At 50.6% G+C, this 26,710-nt stretch overlaps 1 protein-coding gene across 7 annotated transcripts in view; it reads right to left on the reverse strand.

Moving 5' to 3' along the window:
* MINK1 (misshapen like kinase 1) overlaps positions 1–26,710 on the reverse strand; it is a 112,776-nt gene that overhangs the window by 54,909 nt on the left and 31,157 nt on the right. For all 7 annotated transcript variants that reach the window (XM_069767451.1, XM_069767450.1, XM_069767449.1 and 4 more), the window contains one exon: positions 5,698–5,763. In XM_069767451.1, the coding sequence (XP_069623552.1) occupies positions 5,698–5,763 (66 nt within the window). The remainder of the gene's footprint in view (positions 1–5,697; positions 5,764–26,710) is intronic.

The following is a 26,710-nucleotide window of genomic DNA, read 5'->3' on the forward strand; positions in this document are numbered from 1 at the left end:
GGTACGACGGAGGGAGACTGGGCGGCGAGAGGAGCAGGGTACGACGGAGGGAGGCTGGGCGGCGAGAGGAGCAGGGTACGACGGAGGGAGGCTGGGGCGGTGAGAGGAGCAGAAGATGATGGAGGGAGGCTGGGGCGTAAAAGGAGCAGGGGGCGGCGGAGGGAGGCTGGAGCGGCGAGAGGAGCAGGGTATGACGGAGGGAGGCTGGGCGGCGAGAGGAGCAGGGTACGACGGAGGGAGGCTGGGGCAGTGAGAGGAGCAGGGGATGATGGAGGGAGGCTGGGGCGGCGAGAGGAGCAGGGTACGACGGAGGGAGGCTGGGGCGGCGAGAGGAGCAGGGTACGACGGAGGGAGGCTGGGGTGGCAAGAGGAGCAGGGTACGACGGAGGGAGGCTGGGGTGGCGAGAGGAGCAGGGTACGACGGAGGGAGGCTGGGGCGGCGAGAGAAGCAGGGTACGACGGAGGGAGGCTGGGGTGGCGAGAGGAGCAGGGTACGACGGAGGGAGGCTGGGGCAGCGAGAGGAGCAGGGTACGACGGAGGGAGGCTGGGGCGGCGAGAGGAGCAGGGTACGATGGAGGGAGGCTGGGGCGGCGAGAGAAGCAGGGTACAACGGAGGGAGGCTGGGGTGGCGAGAGGAGCAGGGTACGACGGAGGGAGGCTGGGGCAGCAAGAGGAGCAGGGTACGACGGAGGGAGGCTGGGGTGGCGAGAGGAGCAGGGTACGACGGAGGGAGGCTGGGGCGGCGAGAGAAGCAGGGTACGACGGAGGGAGGCTGGGGCGGCGAGAGGAGCAGGGTACGACGGAGGGAGGCTGGGGCAGCGAGAGGAGCAGGGTACGACGGAGGGAGGCTGGGGCGGCGAGAGGAGCAGGGTACGATGGAGGGAGGCTGAGGCGGCGAGAGGAGCAGGGGATGATGGAGGGAGGCTGGGGCGGCGAGAGGAGCAGGGGATGATGGAGGGAGGCTGGGGCAGCGAGAGGAGCAGGGTACGACGGAGGGAGGCGAGAGAAGCAGGGTACGACGGAGGGAGGCTGGGGTGGTGAGAGGAGCAGGGGATGATAGAGGGAGGCTGGGGCGGTGAGAGGAGCAGGGGATGATAGAGGGAGGCTGGGGTGGTGAGAGGAGCAGGGGATGATGGAGGGAGGCTGGGGCGGCGAGAGGAGCAGGGGATGATGGAGGGAGGCTGGGGCGGCGAGAGGAGCAGGGTACGACGGAGGGAGGCTGGGCAGCGAGAGGAGCAGGGTACGACGGAGGGAGGCTGGGCGGCGAGAGGAGCAGGGTACGACGGAGGGAGGCTGGGCGGCGAGAGGAGCAGGGTACGACGGAGGGAGGCTGGGGCGGTGAGAGGAGCAGAAGATGATGGAGGGAGGCTGGGGCGTGAAAGGAGCAGGGGGCGGCGGAGGGAGGCTGGAGCGGCGAGAGGAGCAGGGTATGACGGAGGGAGGCTGGGCGGCGAGAGGAGCAGGGTACGACGGAGGGAGGCTGGGGCAGTGAGAGGAGCAGGGGATGATGGAGGGAGGCTGGGGCGGCGAGAGGAGCAGGGTACGACGGAGGGAGGCTGGGGCGGCGAGAGGAGCAGGGTACGACGGAGGGAGGCTGGGGTGGCAAGAGGAGCAGGGTACGACGGAGGGAGGCTGGGGTGGCGAGAGGAGCAGGGTACGACGGAGGGAGGCTGGGGCGGCGAGAGAAGCAGGGTACGACGGAGGGAGGCTGGGGTGGCGAGAGGAGCAGGGTACGACGGAGGGAGGCTGGGGCAGCGAGAGGAGCAGGGTACGACGGAGGGAGGCTGGGGCGGCGAGAGGAGCAGGGTACGATGGAGGGAGGCTGGGGCGGCGAGAGAAGCAGGGTACAACGGAGGGAGGCTGGGGTGGCGAGAGGAGCAGGGTACGACGGAGGGAGGCTGGGGCAGCAAGAGGAGCAGGGTACGACGGAGGGAGGCTGGGGTGGCGAGAGGAGCAGGGTACGACGGAGGGAGGCTGGGGCGGCGAGAGAAGCAGGGTACGACGGAGGGAGGCTGGGGCGGCGAGAGGAGCAGGGTACGACGGAGGGAGGCTGGGGCAGCGAGAGGAGCAGGGTACGACGGAGGGAGGCTGAGGCGGCGAGAGGAGCAGGGGATGATGGAGGGAGGCTGGGGCGGCGAGAGGAGCAGGGGATGATGGAGGGAGGCTGGGGCAGCGAGAGGAGCAGGGTACGACGGAGGGAGGCGAGAGAAGCAGGGTACGACGGAGGGAGGCTGGGGTGGTGAGAGGAGCAGGGGATGATAGAGGGAGGCTGGGGCGGTGAGAGGAGCAGGGGATGATAGAGGGAGGCTGGGGTGGTGAGAGGAGCAGGGGATGATGGAGGGAGGCTGGGGCGGCGAGAGGAGCAGGGGATGATGGAGGGAGGCTGGGGCGGCGAGAGGAGCAGGGTACGATGGAGGGAGGCTGGGGCGGCGAGAGGAGCAGGGGATGATGGAGGGAGGCTGGGGCGGCGAGAGGAGCAGGGGATGATGGAGGGAGGCTGGGGCAGCGAGAGGAGCAGGGTACGACGGAGGGAGGCTGGGGCGGCGAGAGGAGCAGGGTACGATGGAGGGAGGCTGGGGTTGTGAGAGCAGGGGATGATGGAGGGAGGCTGGGGCGGCGAGAGGAGCAGGGTACGACGGAGGGAGGCTGGGGTGGTGAGAGGAGCAGGGTACGACGGAGGGAGGCTGGGGCGGCGAGAGGAGCAGGGTACGATGGAGGGAGGCTGAGGCGGCGAGAGGAGCAGGGGATGATGGAGGGAGGCTGGGGCGGCGAGAGGAGCAGGGGATGATGGAGGGAGGCTGGGGCAGCGAGAGGAGCAGGGTACGACGGAGGGAGGCGAGAGAAGCAGGGTACGACGGAGGGAGGCTGGGGTGGTGAGAGGAGCAGGGGATGATAGAGGGAGGCTGGGGCGGTGAGAGGAGCAGGGGATGATAGAGGGAGGCTGGGGCAGCAAGAGGAGCAGGGTATGACGGAGGGAGGCTGGGGTGGCGAGAGGAGCAGGGTACGACGGAGGGAGGCTGGGGCGGCGAGAGAAGCAGGGTACGACGGAGGGAGGCTGGGGCGGCGAGAGGAGCAGGGTACGACGGAGGGAGGCTGGGGCAGCGAGAGGAGCAGGGTACGACGGAGGGAGGCTGGGGCGGCGAGAGGAGCAGGGTACGATGGAGGGAGGCTGAGGCGGCGAGAGGAGCAGGGGATGATGGAGGGAGGCTGGGGCGGCGAGAGGAGCAGGGGATGATGGAGGGAGGCTGGGGCAGCGAGAGGAGCAGGGTACGACGGAGGGAGGCGAGAGAAGCAGGGTACGACGGAGGGAGGCTGGGGTGGTGAGAGGAGCAGGGGATGATAGAGGGAGGCTGGGGCGGTGAGAGGAGCAGGGGATGATAGAGGGAGGCTGGGGTGGTGAGAGGAGCAGGGGATGATGGAGGGAGGCTGGGGCGGCGAGAGGAGCAGGGTACGATGGAGGGAGGCTGGGGCGGCGAGAGGAGCAGGGGATGATGGAGGGAGGCTGGGGCGGCGAGAGGAGCAGGGGATGATGGAGGGAGGCTGGGGCAGCGAGAGGAGCAGGGTACGACGGAGGGAGGCTGGGGCGGCGAGAGGAGCAGGGTACGATGGAGGGAGGCTGGGGTTGTGAGAGCAGGGGATGATGGAGGGAGGCTGGGGCGGCGAGAGGAGCAGGGTACGACGGAGGGAGGCTGGGGTGGTGAGAGGAGCAGGGTACGACGGAGGGAGGCTGGGGCGGCGAGAGGAGCAGGGTACGATGGAGGGAGGCTGAGGCGGCGAGAGGAGCAGGGGATGATGGAGGGAGGCTGGGGCGGCGAGAGGAGCAGGGGATGATGGAGGGAGGCTGGGGCAGCGAGAGGAGCAGGGTACGACGGAGGGAGGCGAGAGAAGCAGGGTACGACGGAGGGAGGCTGGGGTGGTGAGAGGAGCAGGGGATGATAGAGGGAGGCTGGGGCGGTGAGAGGAGCAGGGGATGATAGAGGGAGGCTGGGGTGGTGAGAGGAGCAGGGGATGATGGAGGGAGGCTGGGGCAGCGAGAGGAGCAGGGTACGACGGAGGGAGGCTGGGGCGGCGAGAGGAGCAGGGTACGATGGAGGGAGGCTGGGGCGGCGACAGGAGCAGGGGATGATGGAGGGAGGCTGGGGCGGCGAGAGGAGCAGGGGATGATGGAGGGAGGCTGGGGCGGCGAGAGGAGCAGGGGATGATGGAGGGAGGCTGGGGCAGCGAGAGGAGCAGGGTACGACGGAGGGAGGCTGGGGCGGCGAGAGGAGCAGGGTACGATGGAGGGAGGCTGGGGTTGTGAGAGCAGGGGATGATGGAGGGAGGCTGGGGCGGCGAGAGGCGCAGGGTACGACGGAGGGAGGCTGGGGTGGTGAGAGGAGCAGGGGATGATGGAGGGAGGCTGGGGCAGCGAGAGGAGCAGGGGATGATGGAGGGAGGCTGGGGCGGTGAGAGGAGCAGAAGATGATGGAGGGAGGCTGGGGCGGCGAGAGGAGCAGGGTACGACGGAGGGAGGCTGGGGTGGTGAGAGGAGCAGGGGATGATGGAGGGAGGCTGGGGCAGCGAGAGGAGCAGGGGATGATGGAGGGAGGCTGGGGCGGTGAGAGGAGCAGAAGATGATGGAGGGAGGCTGGGGAGTGAAAGGAGCAGGGGGCGGCGGAGGGAGGCTGGAGCGGCGAGAGGAGCAGGGTACGACGGAGGGAGGCTGAGGCGGCGAGAGGAGCAGGGTACGACGGAGGGAGGCTGGGGCAGTGAGAGGAGCAGGGGATGATGGAGGGAGGCTGGGAAGGCGAGAGAAGCAGGGTACGACGGAGGGAGGCTGGGGCGGCAAGAGGAGCAGGGTACGACGGAGGGAGGCTGGGGTGGCGAGAGGAGCAGGGTATGACGGAGGGAGGCTGGGGTGGCGAGAGGAGCAGGGTACGACGGAGGGAGGCTGGGGCGGCGAGAGAAGCAGGGTACGACGGAGGGAGGGTGGGGTGGCGAGAGAAGCAGGGTACGACGGAGGGAGGCTGGGGTGGCGAGAGGAGCAGGGGATGATGGAGGGAGGCTGGGGCGGCGAGAGAAGCAGGGTACGACGGAGAGAGGCTGGGGCGGCGAGAGGAGCAGGGTACGACGGAGGGAGGCTGGGGTGGTGAGAGGAGCAGGGGATGATGGAGGGAGGCTGGGGTGGTGAGAGGAGCAGGGGATGATGGAGGGAGGCTGGGGTGGTGAGAGGAGCAGGGGATGATGGAGGGAGGCTGGGGTGGTGAGAGGAGCAGGCAATGATGGAGGGAGGCTGGGGCGGCGAGAGGAGCAGGGTATGACGGAGGGAGGCTGGGGCAGTGAGAGGAGCAGGGGATGATGGAGGGAGGCTGGGGTGGTGAGAGGAGCAGGGGATGAAGGAGGGAGGCTGGGGAGGCGAGAGGAGCAGGGGATGAAGGAGGGAGGCTGGGGAGGCGAGAGGAGCAGGGGATGAAGGAGGGAGGCTGGGGAGGCGAGACGAGCAAAGGGTAGTGGCTGGAGTCGAGACGAGAAGGTGGTGGCAATGGGAGGCGAGAAGAGGAGGCGAGAGAAGCTGGTGGCGGCAGGGGTGGCAAAAGGCGCTGGGGCGGCGGAGCAGAGAGGGGCAGGTAGCGGCAGGAGGCGGAGAAGCAGACATTAAGAAACAGGCTATGGTAGGGAATGAGCAAAGCAGCCACAATGGAGGGGAGGACATGTACCTTATACACTTGCCCGTATGTCCCATTTCCGACCACTTCGACCAGTTCAAAAATTCCAGCAGGATCCTGGACAAAAAAAATAAAGAAACATGAGGAGAGAAAAAAACAACAAAAACAAACGAGAGGAAAAGAAAAACCAAACGCTGGAGACAATCACAGTAAACACATGATGTCATCACCGGGCTGTTCACAAGAGCCGACTGTGTGCAGCGCTGGCACCGGCCGGTTACCATGAATCTCATACAGTGCAGATTACATCACACCCAAGAGCCAGCAAAAGTCTCCACATCCCGCCACAAAGAACACATATACAGATCCACTAGTGTCCGGAGGACACATACCCTGCTATAGACTACAGCCCCCGCCTCCGGTGTAAGGTACAGTGGGGAAAAAGGTCAGCCACCGATTGTGCAAGTTCTCCCACTTAATAAGATGATAGAGGCCTGTAATTGACATCATAGGTAGACCACAACTATGAGAGTCACAATGAGAAAACAAATCCAGGAAATCACCGCGTCTGATTTGGAAGATTTATTTTGCAAATTATGGTGGAAAATAAGTATTTGGTCATTAACAAAAGTTTCTCGCAATATTTTGTAATATATCCTTTGTTGGCAATGACAGAGGTCAAACGTTTTCTGTAAGTCTTCACAAGGTTGGCACACACTGTTGTTGGTATGTTGGCCCATTCCTCCATGCAGATCTCCTCTAGAGCAGTGATGTTTTGGGTCTGTCACTGGGCAACATGGGCTTTCCACTCCCTCCAAAGGTTTTCTATAGGGTTAAGATCTGGATACTGGCTAGGCCACTCCAGGACCGTCATATGCTTCTCATGAAGCCACTCCTTCGTTGCCCTGGCGGTGTGCTTTGGATCATTGTCATGCTGAAAGACCCATCCACGTTTCATCTTCAATGCCCTTGATGATGGAAGGAGGTTTGCACTCAAAATCTCACGATACATGGCCCCATTCATTCTTTCATGTACACGGATACGTTGTCCTGGTCCCTTTGCAGAGAAACAGCCCCAAAGCATGAAGTTGCCACCCCCATGCTTCACAGTAGGTATGGTGTTCTTTGGAATGCAACTCAGCATTCTATAACCAAGTGAAGGACAGCATTCAATCCAGGTGAAGTAAAAAATTATTTATTGTGCCAAATGCACATGAATTTGGCACAATAAAGAATTTTTTACTTCACCTGGATTGGATGCTGTCCTTCACTTGGTTATGGCATGTACTTTTCCACTTCGGTCCAGTGGAATTAGGACGGGCATCCTAATGCCAGTTGTGCTGTCAGCTACTTTTTGATTTAGCAACTCAGCATTCTGTCTCCTCCAAACACGACGAGTTTTGTTTCTACCAAACAGTTCTACTTTGGTTTCATCAGACCATAGGACATTCTCCCAATACTCTTCTGGATAATCCAAATGCTCTCTAGCAAACTTCAGACAGGCCCGGACATGTACTGGCTTACGTAGGGGGACACGTCTGGCACTGCAGGATCTGAGTCCCTGGTGTAGTAGGTTACTGATGGTAGCCTTTTTTACGGTGGTCCCAGCTCTATGCAGGTCATTCACTAGGCCCCCCGTGTGGTTCTGGGATTTTTTTCTCACCGGTCTTGTGATCATTTTGACCCCACGGGGTGAGATCTTGCGTGGAGCCCCAGATCGAGGGAGGTTATCAGAGGTCTCGTATGTCTCCCATATTCTTGTTATTGCTCCCACAGTGGTTTCATCACACCAAGCCTCTTGCCTATTGCAGATTCAGTCTTCCCAGCCTGGAGCAGGGCTACAATTTTGTTTCTGGCGTCCTTGGACAGCTCTTTGGTCTTCACCATAGTGGAGCTTGGAGTGTGACTGCTGGAGGTTGTGGACAGGTGTCTTTTATATGGATAACAAGTTCAAACAGGAGCCATTACTACAGGTAATGAGTGGAGGACAGAGGAGCCTCTTGAAGAGAGCCAGAAATCTTGCATGTTTTTAGGTGACCAAATACTTATTTGCCAAATCAGACAAGGTGATTTTCTGAATTTGTTTCTCATTTTGACTCTCATATGTATGACCTACCTATGAAGTCAATTAAAGGCCTCTCTATATATACTGTATACAGTCAGGGGGAGGATACAGGTGTTTTATATACTACACCCCCCTCCTCCAGTGTAATATATAATGTATACAGTCAGGGGGAGGATACAGGTGTTTTATATACTACACCCCCTCCTCCAGTGTAATATATACAGTATACAGTCAGGGGGAGGATACAGGGGTGTTATGTACTACACCCCCCTCCTCCAGTGTAATATATACTGTATACAGTCAGAGGGAGGATACAGGTGTTATAGACTACACCACCCTCCTCCAGTGTAATATATACTGTATACAGTCAGGGGGAGGATACAGGGGTGTTATATACTACACCCCCCTCCTCCAGTGTAATATATACTGTATACAGTCAGGGGGAGGATACAGGGGTGTTATATACTACACCCCCCTCCTCCAGTGTAATATATACTGTATACAGTCAGGGGGAGGATACAGGGGTGTTATGTACTACACCCCCCTCCTCCAGTGTAATATATACTGTATACAGTCAGGGGGAGGATACAGGTGTTATAGACTACACCCCCTACTCCAGTGTAATATATAATATATACAGTCAGGGGGAGGATACAGGTGTGTTATATACTACACCCCCCTCCTCCAGTGTAATATATACTGTATACAGTCAGAGGGAGGATACAGGGGTGTTATATACTACACCCCCCTCCTCCAGTGTAATATATAATGTATACAGTCAGGGGGAGGATACAGGTGTGTTATATACTACACCCCCCTCCACCAGTGTAATATATACTGTATACAGTCAGGGGGAGGATACAGGTGTGTTATATACTACATCCCCCTCCTCCAGTGTAATATATACTGTATAGAGTCAGGGGGAGGATAAAGGGGTGTGATAGACTACACCCCCATCCTCCAGTGTAATATATAATGTATACTGTCAGGGGGAGGATACAGGTGTGTTATATACTACACCCCCCTCCTCCAGTGTAATATATACTGTATACAGTCAGGAGGAGGATACAGGTGTGTTATATACTACACCCCCCTCCTCCAGTGTAATATATACTGTATACAGTCAGGGGGAGGATACAGGGGTGTTATATACTACACCCCCCTCCTCCAGTGTAATATATACTGTATACAGTCAGGGGGAGGATACAGGGGTGTTATGTACTACACCCCCCTCCTCCAGTGTAATATATACTGTATACAGTCAGGGGGAGGATACAGGTGTTATAGACTACACCCCCTACTCCAGTGTAATATATAATATATACAGTCAGGGGGAGGATACAGGTGTGTTATATACTACACCCCCCTCCTCCAGTGTAATATATACTGTATACAGTCAGAGGGAGGATACAGGGGTGTTATATACTACACCCCCCTCCTCCAGTGTAATATATAATGTATACAGTCAGGGGGAGGATACAGGTGTGTTATATACTACACCCCCCTCCACCAGTGTAATATATACTGTATACAGTCAGGGGGAGGATACAGGTGTGTTATATACTACATCCCCCTCCTCCAGTGTAATATATACTGTATAGAGTCAGGGGGAGGATAAAGGGGTGTGATAGACTACACCCCCATCCTCCAGTGTAATATATAATGTATACTGTCAGGGGGAGGATACAGGTGTGTTATATACTACACCCCCCTCCTCCAGTGTAATATATACTGTATACAGTCAGGAGGAGGATACAGGTGTGTTATATACTACACCCCCCTCCTCCAGTGTAATATATACAGTATACAGTCAGGGGGGGGGATACAGGGGTGTTATGTACTACACCCCCTCCTCCAGTGTAATATATACTGTATACAGTCAGGGGGAGGATACAGGTGTTATATACTACACCCCCTCCTCCAGTGTAATATATACTGTATACAGTCAGGGGGAGGATACAGGTGATTTATATACTACACCCCCCTCCTCCAGTGTAATATATACTGTATACAGTCAGGGGGAGGATACAGGGGTGTTATATACTGCACCCCCTCCTCCAGTGCAATATATACTGTACACAGTCAGGGGGAGGATACAGGTGTGTTATATACTACACCCCCTCCTCCAGTGTAATATATACTGCATACAGTGAGGGGGAGGATACAGGTGTGTTATATATTACACCCCCCTCCTCCAGTGTAATATATACTGTATACAGTCAGGGGGAGGATACAGGGGTGTTATATACTACACCCCCCTCCTCCAGTGTAATATATACTGTATACAGTCAGGGGGAGGATACAGGGGTGTTATATACTACACCCCCCTCCTCCAGTGTAATATATACTGTATACAGTCAGGGGGAGGATACAGTTGTTATATACTACACCCCCCTCCTCCAGTGTAATATAAACTATATACAGTCAGGGGGATGATACAGGGGTGTTATATACTACACCCCCCTCCTCCAGTGTAATATATACTATATACAGTCAGTGGGAGGATACAGGGGTGTTATACACTACACCCCCTCTCCTCCAGTGTAATATAAACTATATACAGTCAGGGGGAGGATACAGGGGTGTTATATACTACACCCCCCTCCTCCAGTGTAATATATACTATATACAGTCAGGGGGAGGATACAGGTGTGTTATATACTACACCCTCCTCCTCCAGTGTAATATATACTGTATACAGTCAGGGGGAGGATACAGGGGTGTTATATATTACACCCCCTCCTCCAGTGTAATATATACTGTATACAGTCAGGGGGAGGATACAGGGGTGTTATATACTACACCCCCCTCCTCCAGTGTAATATATACTGTATACAGTCAGGGGGGGATACAGGGGTGTTATATACTACACCCCCTCCTCCAGTGTAATATATACTGAATACAGTCAGGGGGAGGATACAGGGGTGTTATATACTACACCCCCTCCTCCTCCAGTGTAATATATACTGTATACAGTCAGGGGGAGGATACAGGCGTGTTATATACTACACCCCCCTCCTCCAATGTAATATATACTATATACAGTCAGGGGGAGGATACAGGTGTGTTATATACTACACCCCCTCCTCCAGTGTAATATATACTGTATACAGTCAGGGGAAGGATACAGGGGTGTTATATACTACACCCCCTCCTCCAGTGCAATATATACTGTATACAGTCAGGGGGAGGATACAGGTGTGTTATATACTACACCCCCCTCCTCCAGTGCAATATATACTGTATACAGTCAGGGGGAGGATACAGCTGTGTTATATACTACACCCCCTCCTCCAGTGTAATATATACTGTATACAGTCAGGGGGAGGATACAGGGGTGTTATATACTGCACCCCCCTCCTCCAGTGTAATATATACTGTATACAGTCAGGGGGAGGATAAAGGGGTGTTATATACTACACCCCCCTCCTCCAATGTAATATATACTGTATACAGTCAGGGGGAGTATACAGGTGTTATATACTACACCCCCCTCCTCCAGTGTAATATATACTGTATACAGTCAGGGGGGAGGATACAGGGGTGTTATATATTACACCCCCTCCTCCAGTGTAATATATACTGTATACAATCAGGGGGAGGATACAGGGGTGTTATATACTACCCCCCCTCCTCCAGTGTAATATATACTGTATACAGTCAGGGGGAGGATACAGGTGTTTTATATACTACACCCCCCTCCTCCAGTGTAATATATACTGTATACAGTCAGGGGGAGGATACAGCTGTGTTATATACTACACCCCCCTCCTCCAGTGTAATATATACTGTATACAGTCAGGGGGGAGGATACAGGGGTGTTATATATTACACCCCCTCCTCCAGTGTAATATATACTGTATACAATCAGGGGGAGGATACAGCTGTGTTATATACTACACCCCCCTCCTCCAGTGTAATATATACTGTATACAGTCAGGGGGAGGATACAGGGGTGTTATATACTACACCCCCCTCCTCCAGTGTAATATATACTGTATACAGTCAGGGGGAGGATACAGCTGTGTTATATACTACACCCCCCTCCTCCAGTGTAATATATACTGTATACAGTCAGGGGGAGGATACAGGGGTGTTATATACTACACCCCCCTCCTCCAGTGTAATATATACTGTATACAGTCAGGGGGAGGATGCAGGTGTTTTATATACTACACCCCCCTCCTCCAGTGTAATATATACTGTATACAGTCAGGGGGAGGATACAGGTGTTTTATATACTACAGCCCCCTCCTCCAGTGTAATATATACTGTATACAGTCAGGGGGAGGATACAGGTGTTTTATATACTACACCCTCCTCCTCCAGTGTAATATATACTGTATACAGTCAGGGGGAGGATACAGGTGTGTTATATACTACACCCCCTCCTCCTCCAGTGTAATATATACTGTATACACTCAGGGGGAGGATACAGGTGTGTTATGTACTACACCCCCTCCTCCAGTGTAATATATACTGTATACAGTCAGGGGGAGGATACAGGGGTGTTATATACTACACCCCCCTCCTCCAGTGTAATATATACTGTATACAGTCAGGGGGAGGATACAGGTGTGTTATATACTACACCCCCCTCCTCCAGTGTAATATATACTGTATACAGTCAGGGGGAGGATACAGGTGTGTTATATACTACACCCTCCTCCTCCAGTGTAATATATACTGTATATAGTCAGGGGGAGGATACAGCTGTGTTATATACTATACCCCCTCCTCCAGTGTAATATATACTGTATACAGTCAGGGGGAGGATACAGGGGTGTTATATACTACACGCCCCTCCTCCAGTGTAATATATACTGTATACAGTCAGGGGGAGGATACAGGTGTTTTATATACTACAGCCCCCTCCTCCAGTGTAATATATACTGTATACAGTCAGGGGGAGGATACAGGTGTTTTATATACTACACCCTCCTCCTCCAGTGTAATATATACTGTATACAGTCAGGGGGAGGATACAGGTGTGTTATGTACTACACCCCCTCTCCTCCAGTGTAATATATACAGTATACAGTCAGGGGGAGGATACAGGTGTGTTATATACTACACCCCCTCCTCCTCCAGTGTAATATATACTGTATACACTCAGGGGGAGGATACAGGTGTGTTATGTACTACACCCCCTCCTCCAGTGTAATATATACTGTATACAGTCAGGGGGAGGATACAGGGGTGTTATATACTACACCCCCCTCCTCCAGTGTAATATATACTGTATACAGTCAGGGGGAGGATACAGGTGTGTTATATACTACACCCCCCTCCTCCAGTGTAATATATACTGTATAAAGTCAGGGGGAGGATACAGGTGTGTTATATACTACACCCTCCTCCTCCAGTGTAATATATACTGTATACAGTCAGGGGGAGGATACAGCTGTGTTATATACTATACCCCCTCCTCCAGTGTAATATATACTGTATACAGTCAGGGGGAGGATACAGGGGTGTTATATACTACACCCCCCTCCTCCAGTGTAATATATACTGTATACAGTCAGGGGAGGATACAGGTGTGTTATATATTACACCCCCTCCTCCAGTGTAATATATACTGTATACAGTCAGGGGGAGGATACAGGGGTGTTATATACTACACCCCCTCCTCCTCCAGTGTAATATATACTGTATACAGTCAGGGGGAGGATACAGGGGTGTTATATACTACACCCCCCTCCTCCTCCAGTGTAATATATACTGTATACAGTCAGGGGGAGGATACAGGGGTGTTATATACTACACCTCCTCCTCCAGTGTAATATATACTGTATACAGTCAGGGGGATGATACAGGGGTGTTATATACTACACCCCCCTCCTCCTCCAGTGTAATATATACTGTGTACAGTCAGGGGGAGGATACAGGTGTGTTATATACTACACCCCCCTCCTCCAGTGTAATATATACTGTATACAGTCAGGGGGAGGATACAGGGGTGTTATATACTACACCCCCTCCTCCAGTGTAATATATACTGTATACAGTCAGGGGGAGGATACAGGGGTGTTATATACTACACCCCCTCCTCCAGTGTAATATATACTGTATACAGTCAGGGGGAGGATACAGGGGTGTTATATACTACACCCCCTCCTCCAGTGTAATATATACTGTATACAGTCAGGGGGAGGATACAGGTGTTATATACTACACCCCCTCCTCCAGTGTAATATATACTGTATACAGTCAGGGGGAGGATACAGGGGTGTTATATACTACACCCCTTCCTCCAGTGTAATATATACTGTACACAGTCAGGGGGAGGATACAGGGGTGTTATATACTACACCCCCTCCTCCAGTGTAATATATACTGTATACAGTCAGGGGGAGGATACAGGGGTGTTATGTACTACACCCCCCTCCTCCAGTGTAATATATAATGTATACAGTCAGGGGGAGGATACAGGGGTGTTATATACTACACCCCCTCCTCCAGTGTAATATATACTGTGTACAGTCAGGGGGAGGATACAGGGGTGTTATATACTGCACCCTCCTCCTCCTCCAGTGTAATATATACTGTATACAGTCAGGGGGAGGATACAGATGTGTTATATACTACACCCCCTCCTCCAGTGTAATATATACTGTGTACAGTCAGGGGGAGGATACAGGGGTGTTATATACTGCACCCTCCTCCTCCTCCAGTGTAATATATACTGTATACAGTCAGGGGGAGGATACAGGGGTGTTATATACTACACCCCCTCCTCCAGTGTAAGATGTACTGTGTACAGTCAGGGGGAGGATACAGGGGTGTTATATACTGCACCCTCCTCCAGTGTAATATATACTGTATACAGTCAGGGGGAGGATACAGGTGTGTTATGTACTACACCCCCCTCCTCCAGTGTAATATATACTGTATACAGTCAGGGGAGGATACAGGGGTGTTATGTACTACACCCCCCTCCTCCAGTGTAATATATACTGTGTACAGTCAGGGGGAGGATACAGGGGTGTTATATACTACACCCCCTCCTCCAGTGTAATATATACTGTATACAGTCAGGGGGAGGCTACAGGTGTGTTATATATTACACCCCCCTCCTCCAGTGTAATATATACTGTATACAGTCAGGGGGAGGATACAGGGGTGTTATATACTACACCCCCTCCTCCAGTGTAATATATACTGTATACAGTCAGGGGGAAGATACAGGGGTGTTATATACTACACCCCCTCCTCCAGTGTAATATATACTGTATACAGTCAGGGTGAGGATACAGGGGTGTTATATACTACACCCCCTCCTCCAGTGTAATATATACTGTATACAGTCAGGGGAGGATACAGGGGTGTTATATACTACACCCCCCTCCTCCAGTGTAATATATACTGTATACAGTCAGGGGGAGGATACAGGGGTGTTATGTACTACACCCCCCTCCTCCAGTGTAATATATACTATATACAGTCAGTGGGAGGATACAGGGGTGTTATATACTACACCCCCCTCCTCCAGTGTAATATATACTGTATACAGTCAGGGGGAGGATACAGGGGTGTTATATACTACACCCCCATCCACCAGTGTAATATATACTGTATACAGTCAGGGGGAGGATAAAGGGGTGTTATATACTACACCCCCTCCTCCAGTGTAATATATACTGTATACAGTCAGGGGAGGATACAGGTGTGTTATATATTACACCCCCTCCTCCAGTGTAATATATACTGTATACAGTCAGGGGGAGGATACAGGGGTGTTATATACTACACCCCCTCCTCCTCCAGTGTAATATATACTGTATACAGTCAGGGGGAGGATACAGGGGTGTGATATACTACACCCCCCTCCTCCTCCAGTGTAATATATACTGTATACAGTCAGGGGGAGGATACAGGGGTGTTATATACTACACCCCCTCCTCCAGTGTAATATATACTGTATACAGTCAGGGGGATGATACAGGGGTGTTATATACTACACCCCCCTCCTCCTCCAGTGTAATATATACTGTGTACAGTCAGGGGGAGGATACAGGTGTGTTATATACTACACCCCCTCCTCCAGTGTAATATATACTGTATACAGTCAGGGGGAGGATACAGGGGTGTTATATACTACACCCCCTCCTCCAGTGTAATATATACTGTGTACAGTCAGGGGGAGGATACAGGGGTGCTATATACTACACCCCCTCCTCCAGTGTAATATATACTGTATACAGTCAGGGGGAGGATACAGGTGTTATATACTACACCCCCCTCCTCCTCCAGTGTAATATATACTGTATACAGTCAGGGGGAGGATACAGGGGTGTTATATACTGCACCCCCTCCTCCAGTGTAATATATACTGTACACAGTCAGGGGGAGGATACAGGGGTGTTATATACTACACCCCCTCCTCCAGTGTAATATATACTGTATACAGTCAGGGGGAGGATACAGGGGTGTTATGTACTACACCCCCCTCCTCCAGTGTAATATATACTGTATACAGTCAGGGGGAGGATACAGGGGTGTTATATACTACACCCCCTCCTCCAGTGTAATATATACTGTGTACAGTCAGGGGGAGGATACAGGGGTGTTATATACTGCACCCTCCTCCTCCTCCAGTGTAATATATACTGTATACAGTCAGGGGGAGGATACAGGGGTGTTATGTACTACACCCCCCTCCTCCAGTGTAATATATACTGTATACATTCAGGGGAGGATACAGGGGTGTTATGTACTACACCCCCCTCCTCCAGTGTAATATATACTGTGTACAGTCAGGGGGAGGAAACAGGGGTGTTATATACTACACCTCCCTCCTCCAGTGTAATATATACTGTATACAGTCAGGGGAGGATACAGGGGTGTTATATACTACACCCCCTCCTCCAGTGTAATATATACTGTATACAGTCAGGGGGAGGATACAGGTGTGTTATATATTACACCCCCCTCCTCCAGTGTAATATATACTGTATACAGTCAGGGGGAGGATACAGGAGTGTTATATACTACACCCCCTCCTCCAGTGTAATATATACTGTATACAGTCAGGGGGAGGATACAGGGGTGTTATATGCTACACCCCCTCCTCCAGTGTAATATATACTGTATACAGTCAGGGGGAGGATACAGGGGTGTTATATGCTACACCCCCTCCTCCAGTGTAATATATACTGTATACAGTCAGGGGAGGATACAGGGGTGTTATATACTACACCCCCTCCTCCAGTGTAATATATACTGTATACAGTCAGGGGGGGGATACAGGGGTGTTATATACTACACCCCCTCCTCCAGTGTAATATATACTGTATACAGTCAGGGGGAGGATACAGGGGTGTTATATACTACACCCCCTCCTCCAGTGTAATATATACTGTATACAGTCAGGGGGAGGATACAGGGGTGTTATATACTACACCCCCTCCTCCAGTGTAATATATACTGTATACAGTCAGGGGGAGGATACAGGGGTGTTATATATTACACCCCCTCCTCCAGTGTAATATATACTGTATACAGTCAGGGGGGGATACAGGGGTGTTATATACTACACCCCCTCCTCCAGTGTAATATATACTGTATACAGTCAGGGGGGGGGATACAGGGGTGTTATATACTACACCCCCTCCTCCAGTGTAATATATACTGTATACAGTCAGGGGGGGGGATACAGGGGTGTTATATACTACACCCCCTCCTCCAGTGTAATATATACTGTATACAGTCAGGGGGGGGGATACAGGGGTGTTATATACTACACCCCCTCCTCCAGTGTAATATATACTGCATACAGTCAGGGGGAGGATACAGGGGTGTTATATACTACACCCCCTCCTCCAGTGTAATATATAATGTATACAGTCAGGGGGAGGATACAGGGGTGTTATATACTACACCCCCTCCTCCAGTGTAATATATACTGTACACAGTCAGGGGGAGGATACAGGGGTGTTATATACTACACCCCCTCCTCCAGTGTAATATATACTGTATACAGTCAGGGGGAGGATACAGGGGTGTTATGTACTACACCCCCCTCCTCCAGTGTAATATATACTGTATACAGTCAGGGGGAGGATACAGGGGTGTTATATACTACACCCCCTCCTCCAGTGTAATATATACTGTGTACAGTCAGGGGGAGGATACAGGGGTGTTATATACTGCACCCTCCTCCTCCTCCAGTGTAATATATACTGTATACAGTCAGGGGGAGGATACAGGGGTGTTATGTACTACACCCCCCTCCTCCAGTGTAATATATACTGTGTACATTCAGGGGAGGATACAGGGGTGTTATGTACTACACCCCCCTCCTCCAGTGTAATATATACTGTGTACAGTCAGGGGGAGGAAACAGGGGTGTTATATACTACACCTCCCTCCTCCAGTGTAATATATACTGTATACAGTCAGGGGAGGATACAGGGGTGTTATATACTACACCCCCTCCTCCAGTGTAATATATACTGTATACAGTCAGGGGGAGGATACAGGTGTGTTATATATTACACCCCCCTCCTCCAGTGTAATATATACTGTATACAGTCAGGGGGAGGATACAGGAGTGTTATATACTACACCCCCTCCTCCAGTGTAATATATACTGTATACAGTCAGGGGGAGGATACAGGGGTGTTATATACTACACCCCCTCCTCCAGTGTAATATATACTGTATACAGTCAGGGGGAGGATACAGGGGTGTTATATGCTACACCCCCTCCTCCAGTGTAATATATACTGTATACAGTCAGGGGAGGATACAGGGGTGTTATATACTACACCCCCTCCTCCAGTGTAATATATACTGTATACAGTCAGGGGGGGGATACAGGGGTGTTATATACTACACCCCCTCCTCCAGTGTAATATATACTGTATACAGTCAGGGGGAGGATACAGGGGTGTTATATACTACACCCCCTCCTCCAGTGTAATATATACTGTATACAGACAGGGGGAGGATACAGGGGTGTTATATATTACACCCCCTCCTCCAGTGTAATATATACTGTATACAGTCAGGGGGGGATACAGGGGTGTTATATACTACACCCCCTCCTCCAGTGTAATATATACTGTATACAGTCAGGGGGGGGGATACAGGGGTGTTATATACTACACCCCCTCCTCCAGTGTAATATATACTGTATACAGTCAGGGGGGGGGATACAGGGGTGTTATATACTACACCCCCTCCTCCAGTGTAATATATACTGTATACAGTCAGGGGGGGGGATACAGGGGTGTTATATACTACACCCCCTCCTCCAGTGTAATATATACTGCATACAGTCAGGGGGAGGATACAGGGGTGTTATATACTACACCCCCTCCTCCAGTGTAATATATAATGTATACAGTCAGGGGGAGGATACAGGGGTGTTATATACTACACCCCCTCCTCCAGTGTAATATATAATGTATACAGTCAAGGGGAGGATACAGGGGTGTTATATACTACACCCCCTCCTCCAGTGTAATATATACTGTGTACAGTCAGGGGGATGATACAGGGGTGTTATATACTACACCCCCTCCTCCTCCAGTGTAATATATACTGTGTACAGTCAGGGGGATGATACAGGGGTGTTATATACTACACCCCCTCCTCCTCCAGTGTAATATATACTGTATACAGTCAGGGGGAGGATACAGGGTTGTTATAAACTACACCCCCTCCTCCAGTGTAATATATACTGTATACAGTCAGGGGGAGGATACAGGGGTGTTATATACTACACCCCCTCCTCCAGTGTAATATATACTGTATAAAGTCAGGAGGAGGATACAGGTGTGTTATATACTACACCCCCCTCCACCAGTGTAATATATACTGTATACAGTCAGGGGGAGGATACAGGGGTGTTATATACTACACCCCCTCCTCCAGTGTAATATATACTGTATACAGTCAGGGGAGGATACAGGGGTGTTATATACTACACCCCCTCCTCCAGTGTAATATATACTGTATACAGTCAGGGGGGGGATACAGGGGTGTTATATACTACACCCCCTCCTCCAGTGTAATATATACTGTATACAGTCAGGGGAGGATACAGGGGTGTTATATACTACACCCCCTCCACCAGTGTAATATATACTGTATACAGTCAGGGGGGGGATACAGGGGTGTTATATACTACACCCCCCTCCTCCAGTGTAATATATACTGTATACAGTCAGGGGGGGGATACAGGGGTGTTATATACTACACCCCCCTCCTCCAGTGTAATATATACTGTATACAGTCAGGGGGGGATACAGGGGTGTTATATACTACACCCCCCTCCTCCAGTGTAATATATACTGTATACAGTCAGGGGAGGATACAGGGGTGTTATATACTACACCCCCTCCTCCAGTGTAATATATAATGTATACAGTCAGGGGGAGGATACAGGGGTGTTATATACTACACCCCCTCCTCCAGTGTAATATATACTGTGTACAGTCAGGGGGATGATACAGGGGTGTTATATACTACACCCCCTCCTCCTCCAGTGTAATATATACTGTATACAGTCAGGGGGGGGATACAGGGGTGTTATATACTACACCCCCTCCTCCAGTGTAATATATACTGTATACAGTCAGGGGGAGGATACAGGGGTGTTATATACTACACCCCCTCCTCCAGTGTAATATATACTGTATAAAGTCAGGAGGAGGATACAGGTGTGTTATATACTACACCCCCCTCCACCAGTGTAATATATACTGTATACAGTCAGGGGGAGGATACAGGGGTGTTATATACTACACCCCCTCCTCCAGTGTAATATATACTGTATACAGTCAGGGGGAGGATACAGGGGTGTTATATACTACACCCCCTCCTCCAGTGTAATATATACTGTATACAGTCAGGGGGGGATACAGGGGTGTTATATACTACACCCCCTCCTCCAGTGTAATATATACTGTATACAGTCAGGGGGGATACAGGGGTGTTATATACTACACCCCCTCCTCCAGTGTAATATATACTGTATACAGTCAGGGGGGGGGATACAGGGGTGTTACATACTACACCCCCTCCTCCAGTGTAATATATACTGTATACAGTCAGGGGGGGGGATACAGGGGTGTTATATACTACACCCCCTCCTCCAGTGTAATATATACTGTATACAGTCAGGGGGAGGATACAGGGGTGTTATATACTACACCCCCTCCTCCAGTGTAATATATACTGTATACAGTCAGGGGGGGATACAGGGGTGTTATATACTACACCCCCTCCTCCAGTGTAATATATAATGTATACAGTCAGGGGGAGGATACAGGGGTGTTATATACTACACCCCCTCCTCCAGTGTAATATATAATGTATACAGTCAGGGGGAGGATACAGGGGTGTTATATACTACACCCCCTCCTCCAGTGTAATATATACTGTGTACAGTCAGGGGGATGATACAGGGGTGTTATATACTACACCCCCCTCCTCCTCCAGTGTAATATATACTGTATACAGTCAGGGGGGGGATACAGGGGTGTTATATACTACACCCCCTCCTCCAGTGTAATATATACTGTATACAGTCAGGGGGAGGATACAGGGGTGTTATATACTACACCCCCTCCTCCAGTGTAATATATACTGTATAAAGTCAGGAGGAGGATACAGGGGTGTTATATACTACACCCCCCTCCACCAGTGTAATATATACTGTATACAGTCAGGGGGAGGATACAGGGGTGTTATATACTACACCCCCTCCTTCAGTGTAATATATACTGTATACAGTCAGGGGGGGATACAGGGGTGTTATATACTACACCCCCTCCTCCAGTGTAATATATACTGTATACAGTCAGGGGGGGGATACAGGGGTGTTATATACTACACCCCCCTCCTCCAGTGTAATATATACTGTATACAGTCAGGGGGGGGATACAGGGGTGTTATATACTACACCCCCCTCCTCCAGTGTAATATATACTGTATACAGTCAGGGGGGGGGATACAGGGGTGTTATATACTACACCCCCCTCCTCCAGTGTAATATATACTGTATACAGTCAGGGGAGGATACAGGGGTGTTATATACTACACCCCCTCCACCAGTGTAATATATACTGTATACAGTCAGGGGGAGGATACAGGGGTGTTATATACTACACCCCCTCCTCCAGTGTAATATATACTGTATACAGTCAGGGGGGGATACAGGGGTGTTATATACTACACCCCCTCCTCCAGTGTAATATATACTGTATACAGTCAGGGGGAGGATACAGGGGTGTTATATACTACACCCCCTCCTCCAGTGTAATATATACTGTATACAGTCAGGGGGAGGATACAGGGGTGTTATATACTACACCCCCTCCTCCAGTGTAATATATACTGTATACAGTCAGGGGGAGGATACAGGGGTGTTATATACTACACCCCCTCCTCCAGTGTAATATATACTGTATACAGTCAGGGGGGGGGATACAGGGGTGTTATATACTACACCCCCTCCTCCAGTGTAATATATACTGTACACAGTCAGGGGGAGGATACAGGGGTGTTATATACTACACCCCCTCCTCCAGTGTAATATATACTGTATACAGTCAGGGGGGATACAGGGGTGTTATATACTACACCCCCTCCTCCAGTGTAATATATACTGTATACAGTCAGGGGGGGATACAGGGGTGTTATATACTACACCCCCCTCCTCCAGTGTAATATATACTGTATACAGTCAGGGGGGGGGGATACAGGGGTGTTATATACTACACCCCCTCCTCCAGTGTAATATATACTGTATACAGTCGGGGGGGGGGGGGGATACAGGGGTGTTATATACTACACCCCCTCCTCCAGTGTAATATATACTGTATACAGTCAGGGGGGGGGATACAGGGGTGTTATATACTACACCCCCTCCTCCAGTGTAATATATACTGTATATAGTCAGGGGGAGGATACAGGGGTGTTATATACTACACCCCCTCCTCCAGTGTAATATATAATGTATACAGTCAGGGGGGGATACAGGGGTGTTATATACTACACCCCCTCCTCCAGTGTAATATATAATGTATACAGTCAGGGGGAGGATACAGGGGTGTTATATACTACACCCCCTCCTCCAGTGTAATATATAATGTATACAGTCAGTGGGAGGATACAGGGGTGTTATATACTACACCCCCTCCTCCAGTGTAATATATACTGTGTACAGTCAGGGGGATGATACAGGGGTGTTATATACTACACCCCCTCCTCCTCCAGTGTAATATATACTGTATACAGTCAGGGGGGGGATACAGGGGTGTTATATACTACACCCCCTCCTCCAGTGTAATATATACTGTATACAGTCAGGGGGGGATACAGGGGTGTTATATACTACACCCCCCTCCTCCAGTGTAATATATACTGTATACAGTCAGGGGGGGGGGATACAGGGGTGTTATATACTACACCCCCTCCTCCAGTGTAATATATACTGTATACAGTCGGGGGGGGGGGGGATACAGGGGTGTTATATACTACACCCCCTCCTCCAGTGTAATATATACTGTATACAGTCAGGGGGGGGGATACAGGGGTGTTATATACTACACCCCCTCCTCCAGTGTAATATATACTGTATATAGTCAGGGGGAGGATACAGGGGTGTTATATACTACACCCCCTCCTCCAGTGTAATATATAATGTATACAGTCAGGGGGGGATACAGGGGTGTTATATACTACACCCCCTCCTCCAGTGTAATATATAATGTATACAGTCAGGGGGAGGATACAGGGGTGTTATATACTACACCCCCTCCTCCAGTGTAATATATAATGTATACAGTCAGTGGGAGGATACAGGGGTGTTATATACTACACCCCCTCCTCCAGTGTAATATATACTGTGTACAGTCAGGGGGATGATACAGGGGTGTTATATACTACACCCCCTCCTCCTCCAGTGTAATATATACTGTATACAGTCAGGGGGGGGATACAGGGGTGTTATATACTACACCCCCTCCTCCAGTGTAATATATACTGTATACAGTCAGGGGGAGGATACAGGGGTGTTATATACTACACCCCCTCCTCCAGTGTAATATATACTGTATAAAGTCAGGAGGAGGATACAGGTGTGTTATATACTACACCCCCCTCCACCAGTGTAATATATACTGTATACAGTCAGGGGGAGGATACAGGGGTGTTATATACTACACCCCCTCCTCCAGTGTAATATATACTGTATACAGTCAGGGGGGGGATACAGGGGTGTTATATACTACACCCCCTCCTCCAGTGTAATATATACTGTATACAGTCAGGGGGGGGATACAGGGGTGTTATATACTACACCCCCCTCCTCCAGTGTAATATATACTGTATACAGTCAGGGGGGGGGATACAGGGGTGTTATATACTACACCCCCCTCCTCCAGTGTAATATATACTGTATACAGTCAGGGGAGGATACAGGGGTGTTATATACTACACCCCCCTCCTCCAGTGTAATATATACTGTATACAGTCAGGGGAGGATACAGGTGTGTTATATATTACACCCCCTCCTCCAGTGTAATATATACTGTATACAGTCAGGGGGGGGATACAGGGGTGTTATATACTACACCCCCTCCTCCAGTGTAATATATACTGTATACAGTCAGGGGGGGGATACAGGGGTGTTATATACTACACCCCCTCCTCCAGTGTAATATATACTGTGTACAGTCAGGGGGATGATACAGGGGTGTTATATACTACACCCCCTCCTCCTCCAGTGTAATATATACTGTATACAGTCAGGGGGGGGATACAGGGGTGTTATATACTACACCCCCTCCTCCAGTGTAATATATACTGTATACAGTCAGGGGGAGGATACAGGGGTGTTATATACTACACCCCCTCCTCCAGTGTAATATATACTGTATAAAGTCAGGAGGAGGATACAGGTGTGTTATATACTACACCCCCCTCCACCAGTGTAATATATACTGTATACAGTCAGGGGGAGGATACAGGGGTGTTATATACTACACCCCCTCCTCCAGTGTAATATATACTGTATACAGTCAGGGGGGGGATACAGGGGTGTTATATACTACACCCCCTCCTCCAGTGTAATATATACTGTATACAGTCAGGGGGGGGATACAGGGGTGTTATATACTACACCCCCCTCCTCCAGTGTAATATATACTGTATACAGTCAGGGGGGGGGATACAGGGGTGTTATATACTACACCCCCCTCCTCCAGTGTAATATATACTGTATACAGTCAGGGGAGGATACAGGGGTGTTATATACTACACCCCCCTCCTCCAGTGTAATATATACTGTATACAGTCAGGGGGAGGATACAGGGGTGTTAAATACTACACCCCCTCCTCCAGTGTAATATATACTGTATACAGTCAGGGGGAGGATACAGGGGTGTTATATACTACACCCCCTCCTCCAGTGTAATATATACTGTATACAGTCAGGGGGAGGATACAGGGGTGTTATATACTACACCCCCTCCTCCAGTGTAATATATACTGTATACAGTCAGGGGGGGATACAGGGGTGTTATATACTACACCCCCTCCTCCAGTGTAATATATACTGTATACAGTCAGGGGAGGATACAGGGGTGTTATATACTACACCCCCTCCTCCAGTGTAATATATACTGTATACAGTCAGGGGGAGGATACAGGTGTGTTATATACTACACCCCCCTCCTCCAGTGTAATATATACTGTATACAGTCAGGGGGAGGATACAGGGGTGTTATATACTACACCCCCTCCTCCAGTGTAATATATACTGTATACAGTCAGGGGAGGATACAGGTGTGTTATATATTACACCCCCTCCTCCAGTGTAATATATACTGTATACAGTGAGGTGGAGGATACAGGGGTGTTATATACTACACCCCCTCCTCCTCCAGTGTAATATATACTGTATACAGTCAGGGGGAGGATACAGGGGTGTTATATACTACGCCCCCCTCCTCCTCCAGTGTAATATATACTGTATACAGTCAGGGGGAGGATACAGGGGTGTTATATACTACACCCCCTCCTCCAGTGTAATATATACTGTATACAGTCAGGGGGATGATACAGGGGTGTTATATACTACACCCCCCTCCTCCTCCAGTGTAATATATACTGTGTACAGTCAGGGGGAGGATACAGGTGTGTTATATACTACACCCCCTCCTCCAGTGTAATATATACTGTATACAGTCAGGGGGAGGATACAGGGGTGTTATATACTACACCCCCTCCTCCAGTGGAATATATACTGTATACAGTCAGGGGGAGGATACAGGGGTGTTATATACTACACCCCCTCCTCCAGTGTAATATATACTGTATACAGTCAGGGGGAGGATACAGGTGTTATATACTGCACACCCTCCTCCAGTGTAATATATACTGTACACAGTCAGGGGGAGGATACAGGGGTGTTATGTACTACACCCCCTCCTCCAGTGTAATATATACTGTATACAGTCAGGGGGAGGATACAGGGGTGTTATATACTACACCCCCTCCTCCAGTGTAATATATACTGTATACAGTCAGGGGGAGGATACAGGGGTGTTATATACTACACCCCCTCCTCCAGTGTAATATATACTGTATACAGTCAGGGGGATGATACAGGGGTGTTATATACTACACCCCCCTCCTCCTCCAGTGTAATATATACTGTGTACAGTCAGGGGGAGGATACAGGTGTGTTATATACTACACCCCCTCCTCCAGTGTAATATATACTGTGTACAGTCAGGGGGAGGATACAGGGGTGTTATATACTGCACCCTCCTCCTCCTCCAGTGTAATATATACTGTATACAGTCAGGGGGAGGATACAGGGGTGTTATGTACTACACCCCCCTCCTCCAGTGTAATATATACTGTGTACAGTCAGGGGGAGGATACAGGGGTGTTATATACTACACCTCCCTCCTCCAGTGTAATATATAATGTATACAGTCAGTGGGAGGATACAGGGGTGTTATATACTACACCCCC

This window comes from Ranitomeya imitator, chromosome 4 (genome assembly GCF_032444005.1).
Source record: "Ranitomeya imitator isolate aRanImi1 chromosome 4, aRanImi1.pri, whole genome shotgun sequence".
NCBI lineage: Eukaryota > Metazoa > Chordata > Amphibia > Anura > Dendrobatidae > Ranitomeya > Ranitomeya imitator.